This window comes from Phoenix dactylifera, chromosome 15 (assembly GCF_051530095.1).
Source record: "Phoenix dactylifera cultivar Ajwa chromosome 15, Ajwa_hap1_PhDact_Kaust_v1.1, whole genome shotgun sequence".
In the NCBI taxonomy this organism is placed as follows: domain Eukaryota; kingdom Viridiplantae; phylum Streptophyta; class Magnoliopsida; order Arecales; family Arecaceae; genus Phoenix; species Phoenix dactylifera.
The window spans coordinates 18,602,758-18,620,790 of NC_143204.1; the positions used below are offsets into that span (position 1 = coordinate 18,602,758).

General features: G+C 40.0%; 1 protein-coding gene and 1 pseudogene across 2 annotated transcripts; one reads left to right on the plus strand and one right to left on the minus strand.

The window, feature by feature from the left end:
• Positions 1-3,605: 3,605 nt before the first annotated feature.
• LOC103712545 (G-type lectin S-receptor-like serine/threonine-protein kinase At5g35370 pseudogene) lies at positions 3,606-6,728 on the minus strand (annotated as a pseudogene). The gene has a single exon (XR_016398582.1). The product of XR_016398582.1 is annotated as a G-type lectin S-receptor-like serine/threonine-protein kinase At5g35370 pseudogene (transcript).
• Positions 6,729-11,162: 4,434 nt separating this feature from the next.
• On the plus strand, positions 11,163-16,253 carry LOC103712544 (uncharacterized). Its single transcript, XM_008799095.6, has 6 exons — positions 11,163-11,728; positions 12,421-12,546; positions 12,749-12,900; positions 13,062-13,176; positions 15,028-15,190; positions 16,037-16,253. Exons 1-5 carry the CDS (start codon positions 11,192-11,194, stop codon positions 15,133-15,135), a joined length of 1,038 nt encoding a protein of 345 aa, XP_008797317.5. The 5' UTR covers positions 11,163-11,191; the 3' UTR covers positions 15,136-15,190; positions 16,037-16,253.
• Positions 16,254-18,033: the final 1,780 nt, after the last annotated feature.

Sequence of the window (18,033 nt, forward strand, 5' to 3'; positions counted from 1 at the left end):
TATGATGAGCAGGGAAATTTGGAAGGGAAGAATTGATATTTTCGGACCAAAATATAGGAATCTTGGGTAATAGATAAATCTGAGATTAAGAACAATTAGATGATTGAGAAAATTTAGTTAAGAGAAAAAAAAAGGATTGAAACTATCCAATATAGCAAATATCTCAGATTTTATCAACTTATATAAGCTAAAGTAATAAAGCCAAGATGCTTATATATATCAGATTCATGGGGTGCCTGATATTTGATATAGATTAAGATCTCGACTAAGATGAAAAATTATATACAACACTATGTCAACCATCTCAATACACTTTAACAAAAAGTATGGATAGTCGTAATTGCATGAGAAGAATTTCTATAATTTTATTTGATAGATATAATTTTATTTCCAACTATGCACAACTATTGTTTCTCTCTCTTGAATAGAATATGTGCCTCAGAGGATTTTCTAAAAGGTCATATATGAAAATTTTGCAAAAAAAAGGACTACTCTATTTTCACTTTTTTGCAATAGCTGTTATTTTTTCTAAATTTAGAAAAGGCAATGCTCCCAAGTTATGGATTGACATGCCTCTCTATCTCAAAATATAGGTAGGAGAGAGAGAATAGGATAAGAATATATGATGTATATGAAATAAAATGTAAAAATAAAAAAAAAATAGCTTAAGAGAAAAGAATATGATAGAGAAAAGTTACCACCACCATTGGTGGCTTCTATCATGTCCATTATTATCGATCTTCACCACTAATGCTATCCACTACTATCATCTTCGATATCTACTATTGTTGTATATCTCTACTATGATCATCTTCAACAAAAACCTCTTATAATCCACTATCACTATCGTCAATCGCTACTATTGCTCATACTTATTATAACTTTTCACCACCACCACTATTGCCGATCTCCATAAATACCCACTATCATTGAAAATCTTCACCCTCACTATGAACGATCTTCACTATAACTCACCACCACTAACAATTTGCAATATTGTCCGTCACTATCAACAATCTCTACTACTACCAATAAGTATACACCACATTTGATGGTTAAGGTATTGTACAATATGAATTAAATTGTCCATATTTAACCACTCCATGCATAGAAGTCTCCAAATCTTCATGAATGAGTATTGATAGAGATTGTTGAACCTGATGGTGGATGACATAGTTATTTAAACTATCCTTCAAAATTAGTTTTTCTGCCATATCGCTATATAAAAAGAGCTAAATTCATCAATTTTTCAATACTTAGTACAACTTTGATTAAATTCCTCCCTTAAAAGCTTAAACCGTGCTAACTTCTATAAGAAAAGAATCCTAATTTATACTTTGAGAAGGAAGATCAAGGGATAACTCTTAAGTAAGGATTTTCATGAATTGTTACAGAATTTGTGAAAATATATATGCAAATGCACATGTAGAAGGACAAATATAATCTCAAGCATGAAGCTTTATCAAAATTATATGAGTATATTACTTGAAATATCTATGTTATAGTTATACCTCTAAAAATAAAATTACTTGTAATGCGATTGTTAAGCACGATCATCATTTGTAATTGTTTAAAAACTACTGTAGAAAGATATCATTCAAGCATATGTAATTGCATAATAAATAGGTGGAGAAATTTTCAATAGCTTTTGTTTTCAAGAAAACTATCAATAAATTTATGTTTAATTATATAATTAGTTTCAATATAATATATATGATTTTTTTTTAACTTATTTGAATAGCCTTTTTATTTAAAAATAGGTTGATTATGTTGTTCATAGGCATTTACTTATCTCACATCAAACTGTTGAGGGTTTACAAAGTTGATTAGGTAAGAGAGGGAATGGCTGCAATAAGAATCAACAAAGTGAACTCTAGAGCTGGTTAATTAAATTACAAAGCTGATTAGGTAAGAGAGGGAATGGCTGCAATAAGAATCAACAAAGTGAACTCTAGAGCTAGTTAATTAAATTTGAAATGTTTATACAAAGCTATATTCTAACTTGACTATAAGAAAGATAAGAGTACAATTGAGGATTAGATAAAAATGATACCAAAGTTATATTCTAATTTGAACTCTAGAACTAGTTAATTAAATTTGAAATGTTTATATGAGAGAATCAACAGGACCAAAAGATTTCCTTCAAACTTCTTGTTAAAGAAGGATTTGAAGAGATTAGAGCTTAGTAGATTTAGCGCATGGGATTGGCCAACTAGAGTCTTTTCTTTTTTTCTTTTCTTTTAAGGAGCCTATAAAATGAGCTAGCAAAAATGATAAAAGTTGAAGTATATTAAAAAAATAATAAAATATACTCCAGATTTCCTGTCAATTTTTAATATTATAAGATTCATCTATAATAGAATTTAACTACAGCCAATTACCAATACTCAATCATAGTTTACAGTTAACATACGAAAAACTAAAAAATCAATAAAGAATTGTTGTTCAATAATTGTTAGATCATACATAATTCATAGGTTCAAAATCTATGCGTTTATAAACACAATGCATAAAATGATTTCTGATGATACAACATTAGGAAGCAATACATTTGATGGTATGCCCTTTACCTTGGATTCGACAACTCAGAAAAGGTATGTATAATCTTTGTGCAATGGATATGAGCTTGGAGCAATATTCTAATTGCTCCTAAAAGAAGCATTATTCCTACAAGACTCGAATGGTTCTACTGTTGTTTTTCATAAATAAATGAAAAGAAATTGATTACTGGACTGGACTTCCAAGTGCAAAATCATAGATACTTGCTTCTGTAAATATACATTATGCCTTTTCATAGCTGTAATAAACTTAGATATTTAGCCCACATTAACATAATTTTGTCTATTTTTTTTATATATAATGGCGGCTCACACATGATGAATGTGGGTGCAGCCAACAAAATTAGAAAAAAAGAGATAGCACCAAGAATAAAGCGAAGCCGTGCACAGAGCCAGGGTTTGTGTAAATTGAATTCGAAGTGCCACATGGAGGATATTTGAACAACCTAATTTTCTTCAGGAGGCCGTGGCCTCTCTTTGGCCTTAGGGATTAGCCAAGCGTCAGATAGAATTTGGATTGCTAAACAGCTTTGATGATGCTAACAAGAAATTCATACTTATATATATATATATATATATATAAGATTTAAGACTAAGATTAAGATAAGGTCTAAGATATATATAAGGTCGGAAGTGGTGAGGTCATGTATAGGAATAGGATTCAAACTCTGACTTTGAATCCGATTGTTGGTATCCAACACTGATCCAAAAGCTTTCATCAAAACCAGGTGATAAGAACAATGCTTCTCTAAGCAGAAATTGCTGGTGCTTTTATATATAGGATAGATAAGAATCTTCAAAATCCCCTTACCCTAAACAAGTGAGCATAATAGAGCTTACAGTTGTCGTCTATCTTTGCCCGATCATCGAATCGTCAGTCTTAACTCTTTGAATCAGTCAGCAAATTAGTTAGTCCATTAATCTGTAGTGGAATAGTCTCTGTGTGGGTCATAGCAAAATTTAACTAAGAAATAAATATGTCCAACTAGATGTTTTAAGGGACAAAACAACAATAGCAACAAAAAAAGAGAGCAAATATAGGCCTTCTTGCAATAACACCAGCTTTATTCCAAACCTATGTGTATCAAAACAATATACTTCTTAGTCGAACAAACTAATAAGCAACAAGAAGACGGCATACACATTAATCTTTTAAATATTTTTATTCTGCCAACCCTTCCGGCCGAAACCCTCTTAATTAACTGAAAGAAAAAAGAATAATTTTCATGCACTCCGTTTCATAGACACGCTGCTGCTATCTGGGCCCCGACACCTGCTGCGACGAGAGGTACGACGGCGACCCGCTGCTGGTCGCCGTCGCGGGGCTGCACACCGATCCGATGTTGTGACCGCCGGTACCAAACAAGGACGCGTTCCCCGCCGGCTCCGCGAACCCCCTCCCGTAGAGCCTTAAGAAGTTGAGCGACTCCACCCTTGGCTCCCCCACCTCCGCCGTCCGTTCCAGCATCGCCACCACGCTCCCCATGGCCGGCCTCAGCCCGGGCTCCTCGTGGAGGCAGCAGAGAGCCACCCTCACCACCCTCTCAACCTCCGCCGCCGGCGCCCGCCCCTCCAACCTCGGGTCCGCCAGCTCCCCGTACCTCCCCTGCTCGTGCGCCTCCAAAGCCACCATCGGAAAATACCTCCCCCCGCCGCCGCCACCAGACCCTGTCGACTCCGAACACCCCGCCGACTCGCTCTCCCCCTCGCTCGGCACCACCGACTTGTTCTTTCTCCCCCTAACCAGCTCCAGCAGCACCATCCCGAAGCTGTACACGTCGGTCCAGTCCGAGATGGCCGAGTTGGTCAGCCACTCCGGCGCCAGGTACCCCCTCGTTCCCCGCATCGTCGTGAACAATCCTGACTGCTCCGGCCGCAGCAGCTTCGCCAGCCCAAAGTCGCCGATCCTCGCCTGCCCACGCTCGTCGAGCAGAATGTTCTCGGGCTTCACGTCGCAGTGAACGATCTTGTGCTCGCACCCTGTATGCAGGTATGCAAGCCCCCGCGCCGCCCCGATCGCTATATCGATCCGCTCCTGCCACTCCAGCACCGGCCCGACGCCGAACAGCGATCGGTCGAGGGATCCCCGGCTCATGTACTCGTAGACGAGCAGCCGCTTGGTCCCCTCGGCACAGAAACCCCGCAGCCGGACGAGGTTGACATGGCGGATGTTGCCGATGACTGCGATCTCGGTGCAGAATTCCTTCTTGCCTTGGAGGCCCACGTTGTCGATCTTTTTCACGGCAACGAGGGTCTCGTCAGGCAGCTCGCCTTTGTACACGGCGCCGAACCCGCCGGACCCGATTTTAGTCCTGAAGTTCCATGTTGCCGCTTCTAGTTCAGCGTACGTGAACCTTGTCGGAAGGCCCAGGATCGATATGTCGTCGTCGTCGTCGTCTGATTCATGGTTGCCGGACGACCTTCCTTTATCTCCTGCTGTCGCCACCATCGTCCTTGACTTCTGCCGGCCTAATTGTATCTCCTTCATCACCGCTGATTTTGATCTTCTTATGCTGGGACCTCTCTTCCTTTGCTGCTGCCTCGTCCACCAAAGAATTCCCATGAAAATCACAACAATGATGAGCAGGAATGCAGCTATGGTTGGCAACAAGATGGGGATGAGATGTCTAGACGTGCTCTTCCCGGAGATCGGCTGCGGCGATCCGGAGAGCAGGGTCTTGACGTAGATACTACTCGCAGTTTCACCATCTTTGCTGTTAAAGACGGAGCCTAACTGGTTCTCCAGTAGGTAGCAAGATCTTGACGAATTCCTGTAGATGAAAGCAACACATGAACAATTCCCCGAGCAGAGGCTTTGGCATGCCGATATGCCCTGGCCGACGGTTATTGGCACCATGAATTTGTTTGCAAAGTAGACGATACCGCTCCCTGGGCTCAGATAAGAGATTGAGAAATTGGCCCCGCAGGTGGAGGCCAGAAGGGAATCATCGGCCGGCGAGCAACCGCCGGTTTTTGAAGCCGCAAAGAGAACCGGGCAGGTGCAGGAGGTGCCGTTCGCCCCGGTGTTGCAGAGGCCGAGGGTCTGGCAGGAGAACGGCAGGTCGCAGTCACTGCTCGGCGCGACAAATTTATCATCCAAGCTCGACGAAGAGTTGGCCGCGGAGTAGCTAATGATTTGAAATCGGCCGGCAGAGTCTAACTTCATAATACGGAAGCTCGAAGCTGCGAGAAACACGTGAAAAATTACCTTTTGATTGGTTGACAACAGGTAGAGCCCAGTGGAGTTGGAGACCATGAAGGAGATGTCGGCGTTGTCGTCCTTGAAGGAGCGGGCGTCGGTGGAAATGCTGTAGTATTGCTGAGACTCTTTCCATGTCATGACCGCGTCGCTGGTGGTGACGGTGAGCCGGTAGTCCCCCTCAGAGAAGTTGGTATCGGAGACCGGACTCGTGAGGGAGGAGCCGGCACGGAGGGGCTGGTCGGAGAGGAGGGTGTCGGTGGGATGATCGAAGGACCGCCAGAGGGAGGCGTTGGACGCGTTGACGAGGAGGAGGTTTCCGGTGTCAAGGAGGCGGAGGGCCCGGACTGGAGAGGGAAGGGGAGGGGTTGACCATAAAAGAGAGCCGTTGGGGTGGACGACGGAGAGACCGACAGGGGAGAGGATGACGAGGCCATCGTTGGGGATGGGCGAGTTGCGGTTGGCGGACCAGACGGGGGTGCTGGTGGGGCCGTGGAGGAGGGTGAGGTAGTAATGGGACGGCTGCTGGCCGGCGTTGTAGATGGCAGCTTTGAAGGTGGCGTTGCGGGAGGTGAGGAAGACGCCGGCGTTGTCGACGTAGTTGATGACGGTGGCGGTGAAGTTGGGGTAGAGGAATTCGGTGGCAACTACGGCGGCGGAGGAGGTGAAGGGATAGAGGAGGAGGAGGAGGACGACGACGAATGGGGTGGCCATCTGGGCTGGGTTCTGTGTCCATGAGCTGGAAATGGGAAGGTTCTGGGGGTTGGTGTGGTGGTGTTTGGGTTTGCGTTGACCGTTGGGGAGTTCGCTAGCGTCCGGGCCAGCTGCTATTTCCCGGTGAATTGTTTGCAGGGCGAATGCAATGGGAAAAGGGCTTGCCGACTGTATGATCGGGACATGATAGCTACTCTGATTTCTTGGTCAACGGCTGGTAATCCGTTTTCATGCCATAAAAAAACGTATGCGGCCAAAACCAGAAACAAAACTCCCAATCCTGGGTATTTGACTTGGACCCTACAATCCCATCGTTTGCACCCATGCGCTGATGCGCCTCCCAGAAAAGGACGTAAATGGGTCGGGTTAAATATTAGACCCATTTCATATTTCAAATTGGATCTGGATTTAATAAACTTTGACCCTGCCTAATCCTACCCGTTCCGAACCATACATTTTATAAATCTATTTTGGGTTTCCTAACCCAAATTAATCTAATAAAAATATTCTAAATCATTTCCTCTTTTTTTTTGAAAGAAAAAAAAAGCTCAAACTAATTTTACTACCTTAAAAAAAGCTAGCCATTGAGGTTATTAAAATTTGAAAGTAGATTACAGTTCTAAATAAATATTAATTCATAAAGTTTTGACTATATTAGTAAATAATTTTGTGGCAGTCAAAATTCAGCTTGATAAATTTTCTTCCTGACATCTTATTAATAAACAAATAGAATAAATTACAACCTCCAAGGTTTATGTTTATTTACACTAATATTCAATAGCTTGTAAAACGTACGCTAACACATCTGGTTAAATTAATTGTATTAGTGAAACCGTTTACCTCATGTGAAAAATCGAAATTGCTCTTGAGTGGGGAAGAAGGATATATATATTTTCTTATATTCTTAGGTAACTATTATATCACTTAAGGATATTTTGGTCATTTTTGAAATTTTTTCTCATGTATCATTTGGGTCCCATTAAAAGTTAATGACTGGATTAATGTTCTGTTAAATTATGAGTTAAAGTGTTGGATAAAAATAAACCTCAAGGGTAAGCGTAGGTTTTTCGAACTATTAGGTATAAATATAATTTACTCCTAATTTATGGGGGATTTTGTAATTTATTTAAACAAATATAGACATGGATTCGAATTGTAATTTATGGGGGATCTGAATCCCAATACTTTGGGTTGGGTCGAGATTTTACGTGACTTCAACTCGATCCAAACGACCCGTTGGGGCAAAAATATTTTTCGTAGACCTGACCCAACCTAATCCGATCATTTATTGGATTGGGTTCGGGTCCAATATCAAAAGCCATACATGCAATCGGGTTGGATTAGAGTCAAACATGCACCAGTCTAATCGGATCCACGCAACCATACTCGCAGCAATCTCTCACCATAGAAATCCATGTGGTAAGTAAAATTATTCCCCATTAACTTTATCTTACTTATACAAATTTCAACCCAATTAGTCTTCAAATTAATTTCCAACGATTTTATCTTATTTATACAAATTTCAACCCAATTTTGCCTATCTAAACTAGGTTGTTCTTTTCCGACGAGCGTTGACTTCTAATAAAAAAAAAAAAGTCAAAGTGTTTTCAAATTTGTTTAGCACGCTTCTTTTTTCTACCAGCAACCCTGAAAACTCATTCTACAAAACCTTCAATTAACATCATAAACAGTAGTAGTTAAGTAAGCCATCGTATCTAACTTCCTAGGAGTGCCTACTTTTAAGATTGCAAGTGTAACTTGCCAATCCAGTAAAGCCATGTGTCTTAAGTTCAATTTCAACCTTGAAATCCACTTGTGTTTTTTTTAGAGGCAGTCCTAGCCTTCAAAGTCTTGAAACCCTTCTCTTTTAATCTCTTGATGAGATGGCATCTTACTAGTCATCAAATCTTAAAAATTCTCAATAAACTCCAAATCTAACCATTCATCTAACCCTCCTCGTACTTACAAGTACCTCCCAACAAAGAGATTTTCTAATCTTTGGATTCTTCTGTGTTTAGATTCAAGCCCTGAAAAATTTAGGAGGAAAAATAAAAAAGGAGATGTGGAAAAATGGAGTCATCCTCTACACTAAGCCCATTCTCAATCTGCCATTAAAGCAACCTAAAGCTTTACATCCAGCTAGATTTAACCGCTTTGACTACTTTTTCCTTTTCTTCCCAAGACTAATAATACTTATATTTAGGAGATCCAAGAGCAAGGAATACATAGTTGAAGTCAAGAAGAGGAGGGCCAATCAAGCCGTTGGAGCCGATTCGATACTCTCTTCCCCCTCTCTTGACGAGTTTCTCTTGTTATTTGCTTTAGTTGATGCTCAAATGATGTCGATATATTGTTAATTAATGTATTTTTTGCTTCATGAATGCTATTAAAATTCAATTGATATTTTCTTTTTAGTAATGTAGATTTTTTTTTGTTCTCTTGCTTTTTCCTGTTTCGATCTAATTCATCGTTATGAAGTAGGGGTGGCATAGAAGATCACTTGATCCTCTTCTCTAAGGACCTTGACAAACCATATAGACCTAGATCAAGAGAGGAAAAGGGCTGAGATCTTGGATGAATCTTATCTTACCTCTAATGAAGGGGTGGTTCTATATACACCCCCCCTATTGCTAAGGACACCCCCCCAAAAACCAAAAAAAAAATACCCAAACTAACCTTTAGTGTAATTACCATATTGCCCTTGAAATTTTCTCATACACCCCCCTTCCTCCTCCTCCGTTTCGTTTTGAAAAGAAAAAAAAAACACCCCTCAAACCCCCCTTAAACCCCTCGATCCATTTACATCGTTTAGGCGATCTTTGAAGGAGATTTAAGCCTCATTCGAAGCATGGACAAGCAACTAGTGATTTGGGACGAAGAATCGGCCGCAAAGGTACGTGTTCCACCTTGTTTCGAAATTTTTTTTTTTCACGGTTCGTGCTCCGTTCGACACTGGATCGCCGAACAAAAGGCTTCTGTTCGGCTGAACAGTGCCGAACAGAAGCCTTCTGTTCGGCAACCCTCAACCGAACAGATCTGTTCGGCTGCACAGTGCCGAACAGAAGGCTTCTGTCCGGCACTGTTCAGCCGAACAGAAGCCTTTTGTTCGGCGATCCAGTGCCGAACGGAGCACGAACCGTGAAAAAAAAAAATTTCGGAAGAAGCCGGCGAGGTGGTTCCGGGAGAAGCCGGCGAGGTGGTCGGAGATCGGGAGAATGCCGGCGACGAGAGGGAGAAGGGGGAACGGGGGGGTTTTGGGTGTTGGCGAGGTGTTTTGGAGGGGAAGAGCGGGGTGGGGGGGGTTTGGGGGGTGTAGAGAGCAATTTAGGTGAGGGGGTGGGGAGGGTGGGGGGTAATTTAGGAATTTTTAATTTTTTAGGGGTGTCCTTAGCAAATGGGGGGGTGTAGAGAGTATTTAATTTTTTTTTAATTTTTGGGGGGTGTCCCGAGCAATAGGGGGGGTGTATATAGAACCACCCCTAATGAAGGCTAGTTCAACTAGTGTTCATTGTTTGTAGTCCATATACCCCCCATGAGATGTGCGTTTTGACCTTATGTTGTCTTTTTTTATGAAATTTCCGGGACCTTTTCACAAGACGGTTTTATTCCAGCTTTCCCTGATCCCGTGTTAGATCTTTAGACTTCTTAGAGAATATCTAAGATAAAAAGAGCTTGGAGAATGAGTTGGGACACTGAAGTCATTTTCTCTTGTTGGAGCATTTGGCTGAAAAGAAATGCCAGAATTTTCTCCAATTCTCAAAAAATCTGCTTAGGACTTATTGGACTGAATTAGGTTTCCATTGATGGATTAGACTGAAGGTGGGTCCCTTCAAAAAAGCTGCTGATATCTCCATTTTATTTTATTTTTCCTTAAATTCTTAGTCGTAACTACTCGTGTTCATGATACTCTCTAATAAAATATCAAGATAGTGCTTGCAAAGTGAAGAATGGTTGTCTCTTCTTCCATCCTCATCCACCCATGATGAGACTTCTGCTTCCCTTAGGCATAGTCAATGCATAGAAATTTTATTCAAGCAATGCATCCGATATCCTATCTTTAATAGATAGACTTTTTATTTGATACATCTAACTACCCTGGGGGCGGATTGCATCTTTCGCATGAAAAAATAATTGATCTTTTTTTCACGGTATTCAATATTAGATAGCATTTTACATAGATCTTAAAGTACACCGAATTTTTTCATTCATCTATTTGCTGAGATCTCAAAAAGCCGCTATTCTGCGATCCAACGATGAATTCATGCGAAGAAAGATAAATTCTTCTTTCATGCAAAATATACAGTCCAAACCGATCCTCCTTTAGTTCTGTGTTCTTTCTTCTGCAGAAGAAATCCATTTGGTGATCGGTTGAGTGGTGCATTTCTTTATCCTTGGCACAGCATCAACACGCAAGTTTCCATGCAAGGCTTGGGAAAAATACCATCGTCCCTGAAGACAGCTTTGTCATCCTCGCCCGTACCACCGTACTGTACTCACCAGCCGTGCAATCGCAATCCGGTCATGAACCATCCTTCTTTCTTCCGGAGAGCCCATAAGATTTTTTTTTTTAATGCGGGCCCCACCTTTTAACCCAGCACGTGTCAGCATTGTACGAGGAGCATGCCCGCAGCTGATCGTCTCCCATCTCCCATGTTTAAAATGGCTTTGGGTCCTCTTCTCCGCGCATCCTTCCTTGTTTAAAGTGAGATCTCTGGTTCGGATGCTTTCAATCCGAAATCTAAACAAAGTAAGAAACCAAGTCACCGCAATGCCGCTTCTCGCCGCAGCCCACCAGGTTCTGGTCACCGCCGGCCCCCTGAGCCCCACCACTCACCTCCGCAGTCTCCAACCGCAGAGCACCGCTTCGTTCGCTTTCCTCTCCTGCGAACCAAAAGCCAAGCCGAGACGCTGTCGCTCCCTAAGTTGTTCTCTTCTTCCTTCCCTCGGTCGTTGGCGGCCCTCTCGAAGCCCAGTTGGTTCCCCGAACCCACTCCATTTCTTGCTTGACGGTTCGCTGTCCCTCTGCTCCCACCTGGGAATCCTACCTCCCGATTTCCCCGACCGCTGGCGGCATCTCCTGGCGGTCTCGGAGGAGGCCGAGTCGAGGCTTTCTGGAATTCCTTACCACTTGATCCAGGCCATCACGGCGTCGGAGGACCGCCGTTTCTTTTACCACTCTGGAGTTGATCCCCATGGGATTGCCCGGGCCGTGTTCAATTTTCCTAGTGGCGGCGGCGGGAGCACCATCACACAGCAGGTATGCGATTCTTTCTATCCTCTCCAATGATGAATAGTGATATTTTGGAGATTGTTGTTTTGGTTTCTGCTCTAGTAATTTCAACCACAATGAAGTACTTTATATTTATGAGTTTATAATTGGTATTGTTTCAAAGGCAAAGGTTTTGGATACTATGCGCAGGAAATCAAACGTATCATATGTTAATGAATTGATTTGGATCAAATCTGGTTGAATTTTTTATAATCATGGATATAATCAAGTACATATGTTAGGTCTTAGAAAGACCTAATCAAATATGATCAAATTTCTGAAATTCCTACTCAATTTTGAGCGGGGATGCCGTGAACACCAAATCTGTGAAGACATGGAGACCGTGGCTCTTCTTTGTTATCTGTACTCTATGTAACTGAATAACTGTATGATGTAATTATACAATGAAACTAGCCATCCATTGTCAGCATAAAATTTCTGCTAGCTTAAATGCCATATTTGATATCTACATATGCATACATACATGTATATGTATTTATTCCGTGGAAGCTTAAATGCTTATCTGATATTATTCTCTGCCTTAAGCACTTGTATCTAATAATGGCACTATGAAATCGATGTACTTTCATTTCTCTAAAATATTTTGTTCCAAGTCCAAATTGTTGGCTTAGTACATTTCCTTTGATACCATAATGTAATTTACTCATTTTCATATGCAGCTCATGAAGAGAATCTTTTTGACAAGTGAGCGCAAAATTTCAAGAAAATTTGTTGAAGGATTGTTGTCATTGATAGTGGAGAAGAAAATGTCAAAATGGAAAATATTGTATTCATACCTTAGTAAGGTATATATTTTTCTCATTTCCAATCACTGCATGTGATTACTTATTTTTCTCATTTCCAAAATGGAAAATAGAAACTTTGTTACTTTTCATAACCTAGCAATTAAATTATTTGGATGTGTCTACTATTTTCCTGTTCAGTCTACGAACTCCTTGCCATTATTATAATGTCAGAGCAATTTTCATTAGAGTATTGATTCTACAGATGTACTGGGGACATGGACTGTATGGAATCGAGTCAGCATCTATTTTTTACTTTGGAAAACATCCTTCTTTTCTCACTTTGGGGGAATCTGCATTGCTAGCTGGGATTTTACCTGGTCCCGAGCTTCTAAGCCCGTATAGGAATCCAGGCAGGTTGATATTATTTAGGTTTCAAAAATGTTCCATTTGCAATCTGGATAGCTTGTAGTATGTTCTCTTGTTTATTGTTTGTATGAAGAAACATGTGCATTCGATCTTTTTGTTGTTCTAATGTCCAGTCTCTCCTGGAAATCTAACATCTGACTTTCTCAAAGTGGCAAGTCCTCCCAAGCGAGGGTACTCAGAAGGATGGTGGCAGCAGGATTTCTTGACATGGAGACAGCACTGAAGATTGCAAAGCAACCTCTTTGCTTACGTTCTGAAAATGAGGTGATTTGTTGCATTGTTCAGGAAAGTATATATATATATATATATATATATATATATATATATATATATATATATGTATATATATGTTCTTTGGGAAAACTTTGTCACATTTCATTATATTATTGGTTTTGATAATGTTGATAGGGGATTTTCATTTTATATGTTGAATTTATAGGATAATTTATTTATGTTCTTGGTATTTGATGATTAGAATGTTATATTCACAGAGATGCAGAAATTAGTAAACAAATATTCTATTTAAGGATTTAAATAGTTGAAATATTTCATAATATGACATCAGTTTTGCTTTTTATGGGCCTTAGTATTAGCACTGGAGCCGTAACCCATTTTCCATAAAAGCCATTTACTTGTTTTTCTCAATGAGCTTTTTGTGATGATGTGTGAGAACACTTTTCTGGATGATATATTTGGAGGAAAATGGATTAGATCCTTATTACATTTCATTTAAAAGCCCCAAACAATAATAGCTGATACTATACAATACATAAAACAAAAGTTAGAGGTTAGGCATTATAAAATCTTGTTTGTTCAGTAACTCAAGGTCTCATATTATGGCACCAAGATATTAAGCCATTACTTGAGGGATCAAGAAACACACACACACACAGAGCGAGGGAAGCGGGGGGGCGGGGGGGGGGGGGGGGGGGGGGGGGGGGGGGGGTTGGGGGTTGAAGGGGTGGAGAGAGATGAAATAGAAACAAGAGAAGGAACAAACGAAGCTGTATGTGAATAACAAGTAATTATGATTTGGACAACCTGATTTGTTCAATAAGTGTTCTTAAGGACCCCTTAGCCATGTTCACTCTTGATTAATTTACACAGAGGGAAATATTCCTGTCGCAAGCTTTACTATTTCCCAGAAAAAAATTAGTAAATAGTAATGATGACTAGAGGTACATATATATATATATTGGCACAGCACTAAAATAATGGCCAAGGAAAATGGTAGATATTAAACCTACTAAACAAGGTAGGCAAGTCAAGTATGGTTCATACCCGATAACTGTAAATGTTAGGCGACAACAGTCTTTCGGTTAGTATAGTCAACTTCAGCTCAAGCCCTTGTTAATGTAAAAGGTAGAACTTACCTGACCATCTCCATATGTATCTGTTAGAAAGCATAAAATGGTGCTGTCAAAATAATAGATGTTTTCCAGAAATAGAAGAGTCCTTGAATGGGGATGAAATTTTCATGTATAATTGGCCTCAGTTGTATGTAATTTTTGACATAAAATGAAAATTCATTTCTCTTTCAATAATGTCATGAGCTTCTTCAGAGAGAACAAATCATGTAGCGGTGATGATGATGATGATTGCGTCAGGTCACTTGAAGGGCCAGAAGTTAATCTCAAGATGAATTTTTGTCACAATTATTATTTTCAGGTGGTGTTGAATCCCAACTCCTCTTCCTTCAATACACCATTCATTCTCCTCTTCTTGCAATATTTACCCACGGGATCTTCTATCTTACTATCCTCTCTCGATAATTGTTTAAAAGTTCTATCACTTTTTCTTCATTTGAAGTATCTAGCAAGGAAATTTTTAAAGAGCTACATGTTGGTTCTATGAACACATAGGCAATATGCCTTTTAAGAGCTTGTTGTTGTTGTTGATCAAATATTTTATAAATTTATGTGATGTTTCTTCTAATTCTTTCTAAAGAAAAAAAATTTCCGACATGTTTGTCAATTTTTTTAAGAAACTTTTTCAAAGTTCAGCTTCCCTTATTCAACATGAGAACAGGTTTTTCCGTCAGCTTCTATTTCAAAGACATTGTTTTTCAAATTACTGTTCATGCTATTGATGTTTTTTTGTTTGCATTCATGCCAGACATCAGAAGACACAGGCATAAATATGAATTCTCTATGTATGCATGGACAACCTTTATTCTTGTCTTCTGAAGCCAAGAACAGAATGGAGCAGCACGATGGAAGATAAATTCTATAAGATCATTCACGGTGAACAGCTTGCATAGGCTAAAGTGAAAATACAGGTGTACATGTGTTAAATTAACATGAGAGAAATGATAGCTAAGGTTCCCATCTGTTTTTTTTTTCGTTATTTCTTAACTTACAAAATATACTTCTAATTTTGTCTCGTACTCCTCTTGAGTCTCACCCTTGAAAGAGATCACGAACTGAATTGGTATTTATCAAAGTTGGCAGAATTGATAAACATGAGGAGTTCATCATCTAGGCCAAGGATTTTTTGTAATTGAAGGAGATATATAGAGTAAAAGCCAATTTCTCAATTGTGGAGTAGACAAAATTTTCTCCATAGATCTGCATCAATATTGTCAACCCCATTAGCTTTTATATCACTGCTTGTACCATTTCTTCCTCTTATACAACTAAACCAGCATATAGTCACTAAGCATGAAGCACAACAGCAACTAAGTGGTTGTCAACTCCATTACGATAGATATAACAAGAAGTGCACTGTATAACACACATGCGCACAAGATACGCTATCTCGGTACCGGGCTCCGTACAAGCGCCACCTTGTCGTTGTGTTGATACGCTTGGTATGGAGGCCGATTCAGCGTACCAAGTATATACCCCCGTGCCGTATACCAGTACTGAACTGGTATGGTACGTTTTCTACCACCCAATTTGGTGTGGTACGGCGTATGAAACATACCATATATACCAATTCGATACGGTATTGCGTACCATGCATGTAGATGTGTAATGTTTAGAACTTATGTATTATTACACTTATAATTTGCTTTTCAGATGCAAATAAGTTCTAATAGATATGAAATGCACGTGAAGTAGTCAAAGATCACACGCCACGTGTAATTTAGTTTCTTTCTCATAACATTTGTTTGTTTCATCAGGTGCAATCTCAAGATCGGTGTTTCAGCAAGTGTATGCCTCCTGTTCTTCCTAGAGAAATTGGTTGCTTATCAAGTATTCGTGATTGACATCGGTCGGTAAACCATTGACTCATTTTTTCTCATTTATTCTTAAGGTGGCAGGAGATAACAACGCACATTGATGTGTATTTATCGTCATGAATCATTTTCCCAGTAAAAGATTCTTCTTTGCCTCAAATATAGATGTTTTTCATGCTCCAAACCAATGCGGCATGGCATGCACGAACATTTAATTTTTGTTCATTCCCTGATCATAAATGATGGTTGGGATGGAGAAAACCCTCCTATGCTTGAATAGATGTAGTTGAAAGATACGCATTGAGCATGTCCTGCTAATGATTCCTTCCAATTGCAGGCATTCAATTATGTGCCTTCAGAGACATATTGGCTCCATCTTAAATCGGTTTGGTAAAATAGGGTTTGGATTGGGAGAGTGATGTAATTAACACCATACACATAGTCTTGCACTGTGGAGGAAGCGGCTTCAGGTGTCATCTCAGGACTTTGATAAAGTAGGATTGGAGACTTAGCAGTATGAAGTTGTGGCAGAAAGATTCCAAGCCGGGTGAGTCAAGCCTTGTAGTTCTGGACCAAGAACGGGCTATTTGGAAAAAATGATATTTGAATTGGAAAATGCATTGGGGAATCGGCCAGTCGGAATAAAAAATAACAAATAATAATCTTGGGCCTACCTGATACTGGTGTGGCAGCTAATGGTTAAAATATATCGTACCGACTCCCACGAGTCACCCGTTCGAATAAAGGTAGGAGGCGGCCTTCTTTTTTTTTTTTTTAATGCACAACTTGGGGTTAAGACAGACCCCTACCGGTTCATCTGACTAGATTTTTTTTAAAAAAAAAGGATACATACAACTACCATAGGAATATAAAAAGGCAAGTTTACAACTAATTATATCAAGATCTTCTAAAATTTGTATGGGAGAAAGAGTTGAGTTTTGCTTTCATTCATATATTGGTTGCTGTTTATGGGGCAACAAGTGTAACAATGCACTGATTGAGGGGACAGATCCCATGATTAAGGGCTCGTTTGGTTCGTGGAAAACGAAGGAGGAAAAGTATGGTCAATGAGAAAGTAATGAGATGCTTCTTGTTTGGTTAGAGTTTTCAAAGGAGAGAGACGAGAAAGTTATATTCTCATGGAAATAGGATTTCCACATTTTATGGAAAAGTCTTTTCCATAAGAAACATGGAAAAGTTACTTTCTCATAAGGTAGGAATCATTCTATTTTTATTTTTTTTCCAAAAAGGCCCTTCAACATTAAAGAGGCATTAAAGACCTAATTTTTATTAAGGATATAATAGGAATTATACATAATTTTTTCAGAAAAGTGGATAGTCAACCAAACATAAGCATTTTGGAAATTTTCAGTTTTTCATTGTCAACCAAAATGCTAAAAATACTTTTCTAGACATGCTCTTTCTAAGAATATGCTTTTCAGGAATCATATTTCTAAGAGGGAAAATACTTCCCACGAACCAAACGAGCCTTAAAGGAATAAAACAAACAGAGAATCTCATTAGCCAAACAGGCCCATAGGTGATAACCTCGTAATATATCAGTAGACAAAGAGACATGGTGAGAGACCTATGCATCGAGAATCCCATTACAACATGTGGCGAGAGACGCACGTGTCAATCCCATTACAAGGAGCCTATGGGATTTCAACTAATTAGAGTCCTTTCCAAACTATTTAGGGGTCCTTAACAGGATGTTTCTTTTAGCTCCTATAGTAATACACGACGATCGAAACGATTGACGGAAGCTGGCCATATAATTCAGGAGGATGGACGACGCAAGGAGGCAGAGGAGGGAGGACTGTGTTAAGGACCCAAGCTTCTCTGTGTTAGTTATTGGAGTTCCTTCCAGCTGGTTCAATTCAACTCAGCGATGGGGTTGAGGCAAGGATATCCACTTCCCTTCTTTCCCTTGAACTCTG

What these genes read in the sequence shown, in the direction of transcription:
- LOC103712544 (XM_008799095.6), top strand. Translation starts at nt 11,192, where the DNA reads ATGCTTTCAATCCGAAATCTAAACAAAGTAAGAAACCAAGTCACCGCA. An exon ending in TGTATTCATACCTTAGTAAG is followed by an intron (nt 12,547 to 12,748) that starts GTATATATTTTT and finishes TTGATTCTACAG; the next exon opens with ATGTACTGGGGACATGGACT. An exon ending in CCGTATAGGAATCCAGGCAG is followed by an intron (nt 12,901 to 13,061) that starts GTTGATATTATT and finishes ACTTTCTCAAAG; the next exon opens with TGGCAAGTCCTCCCAAGCGA.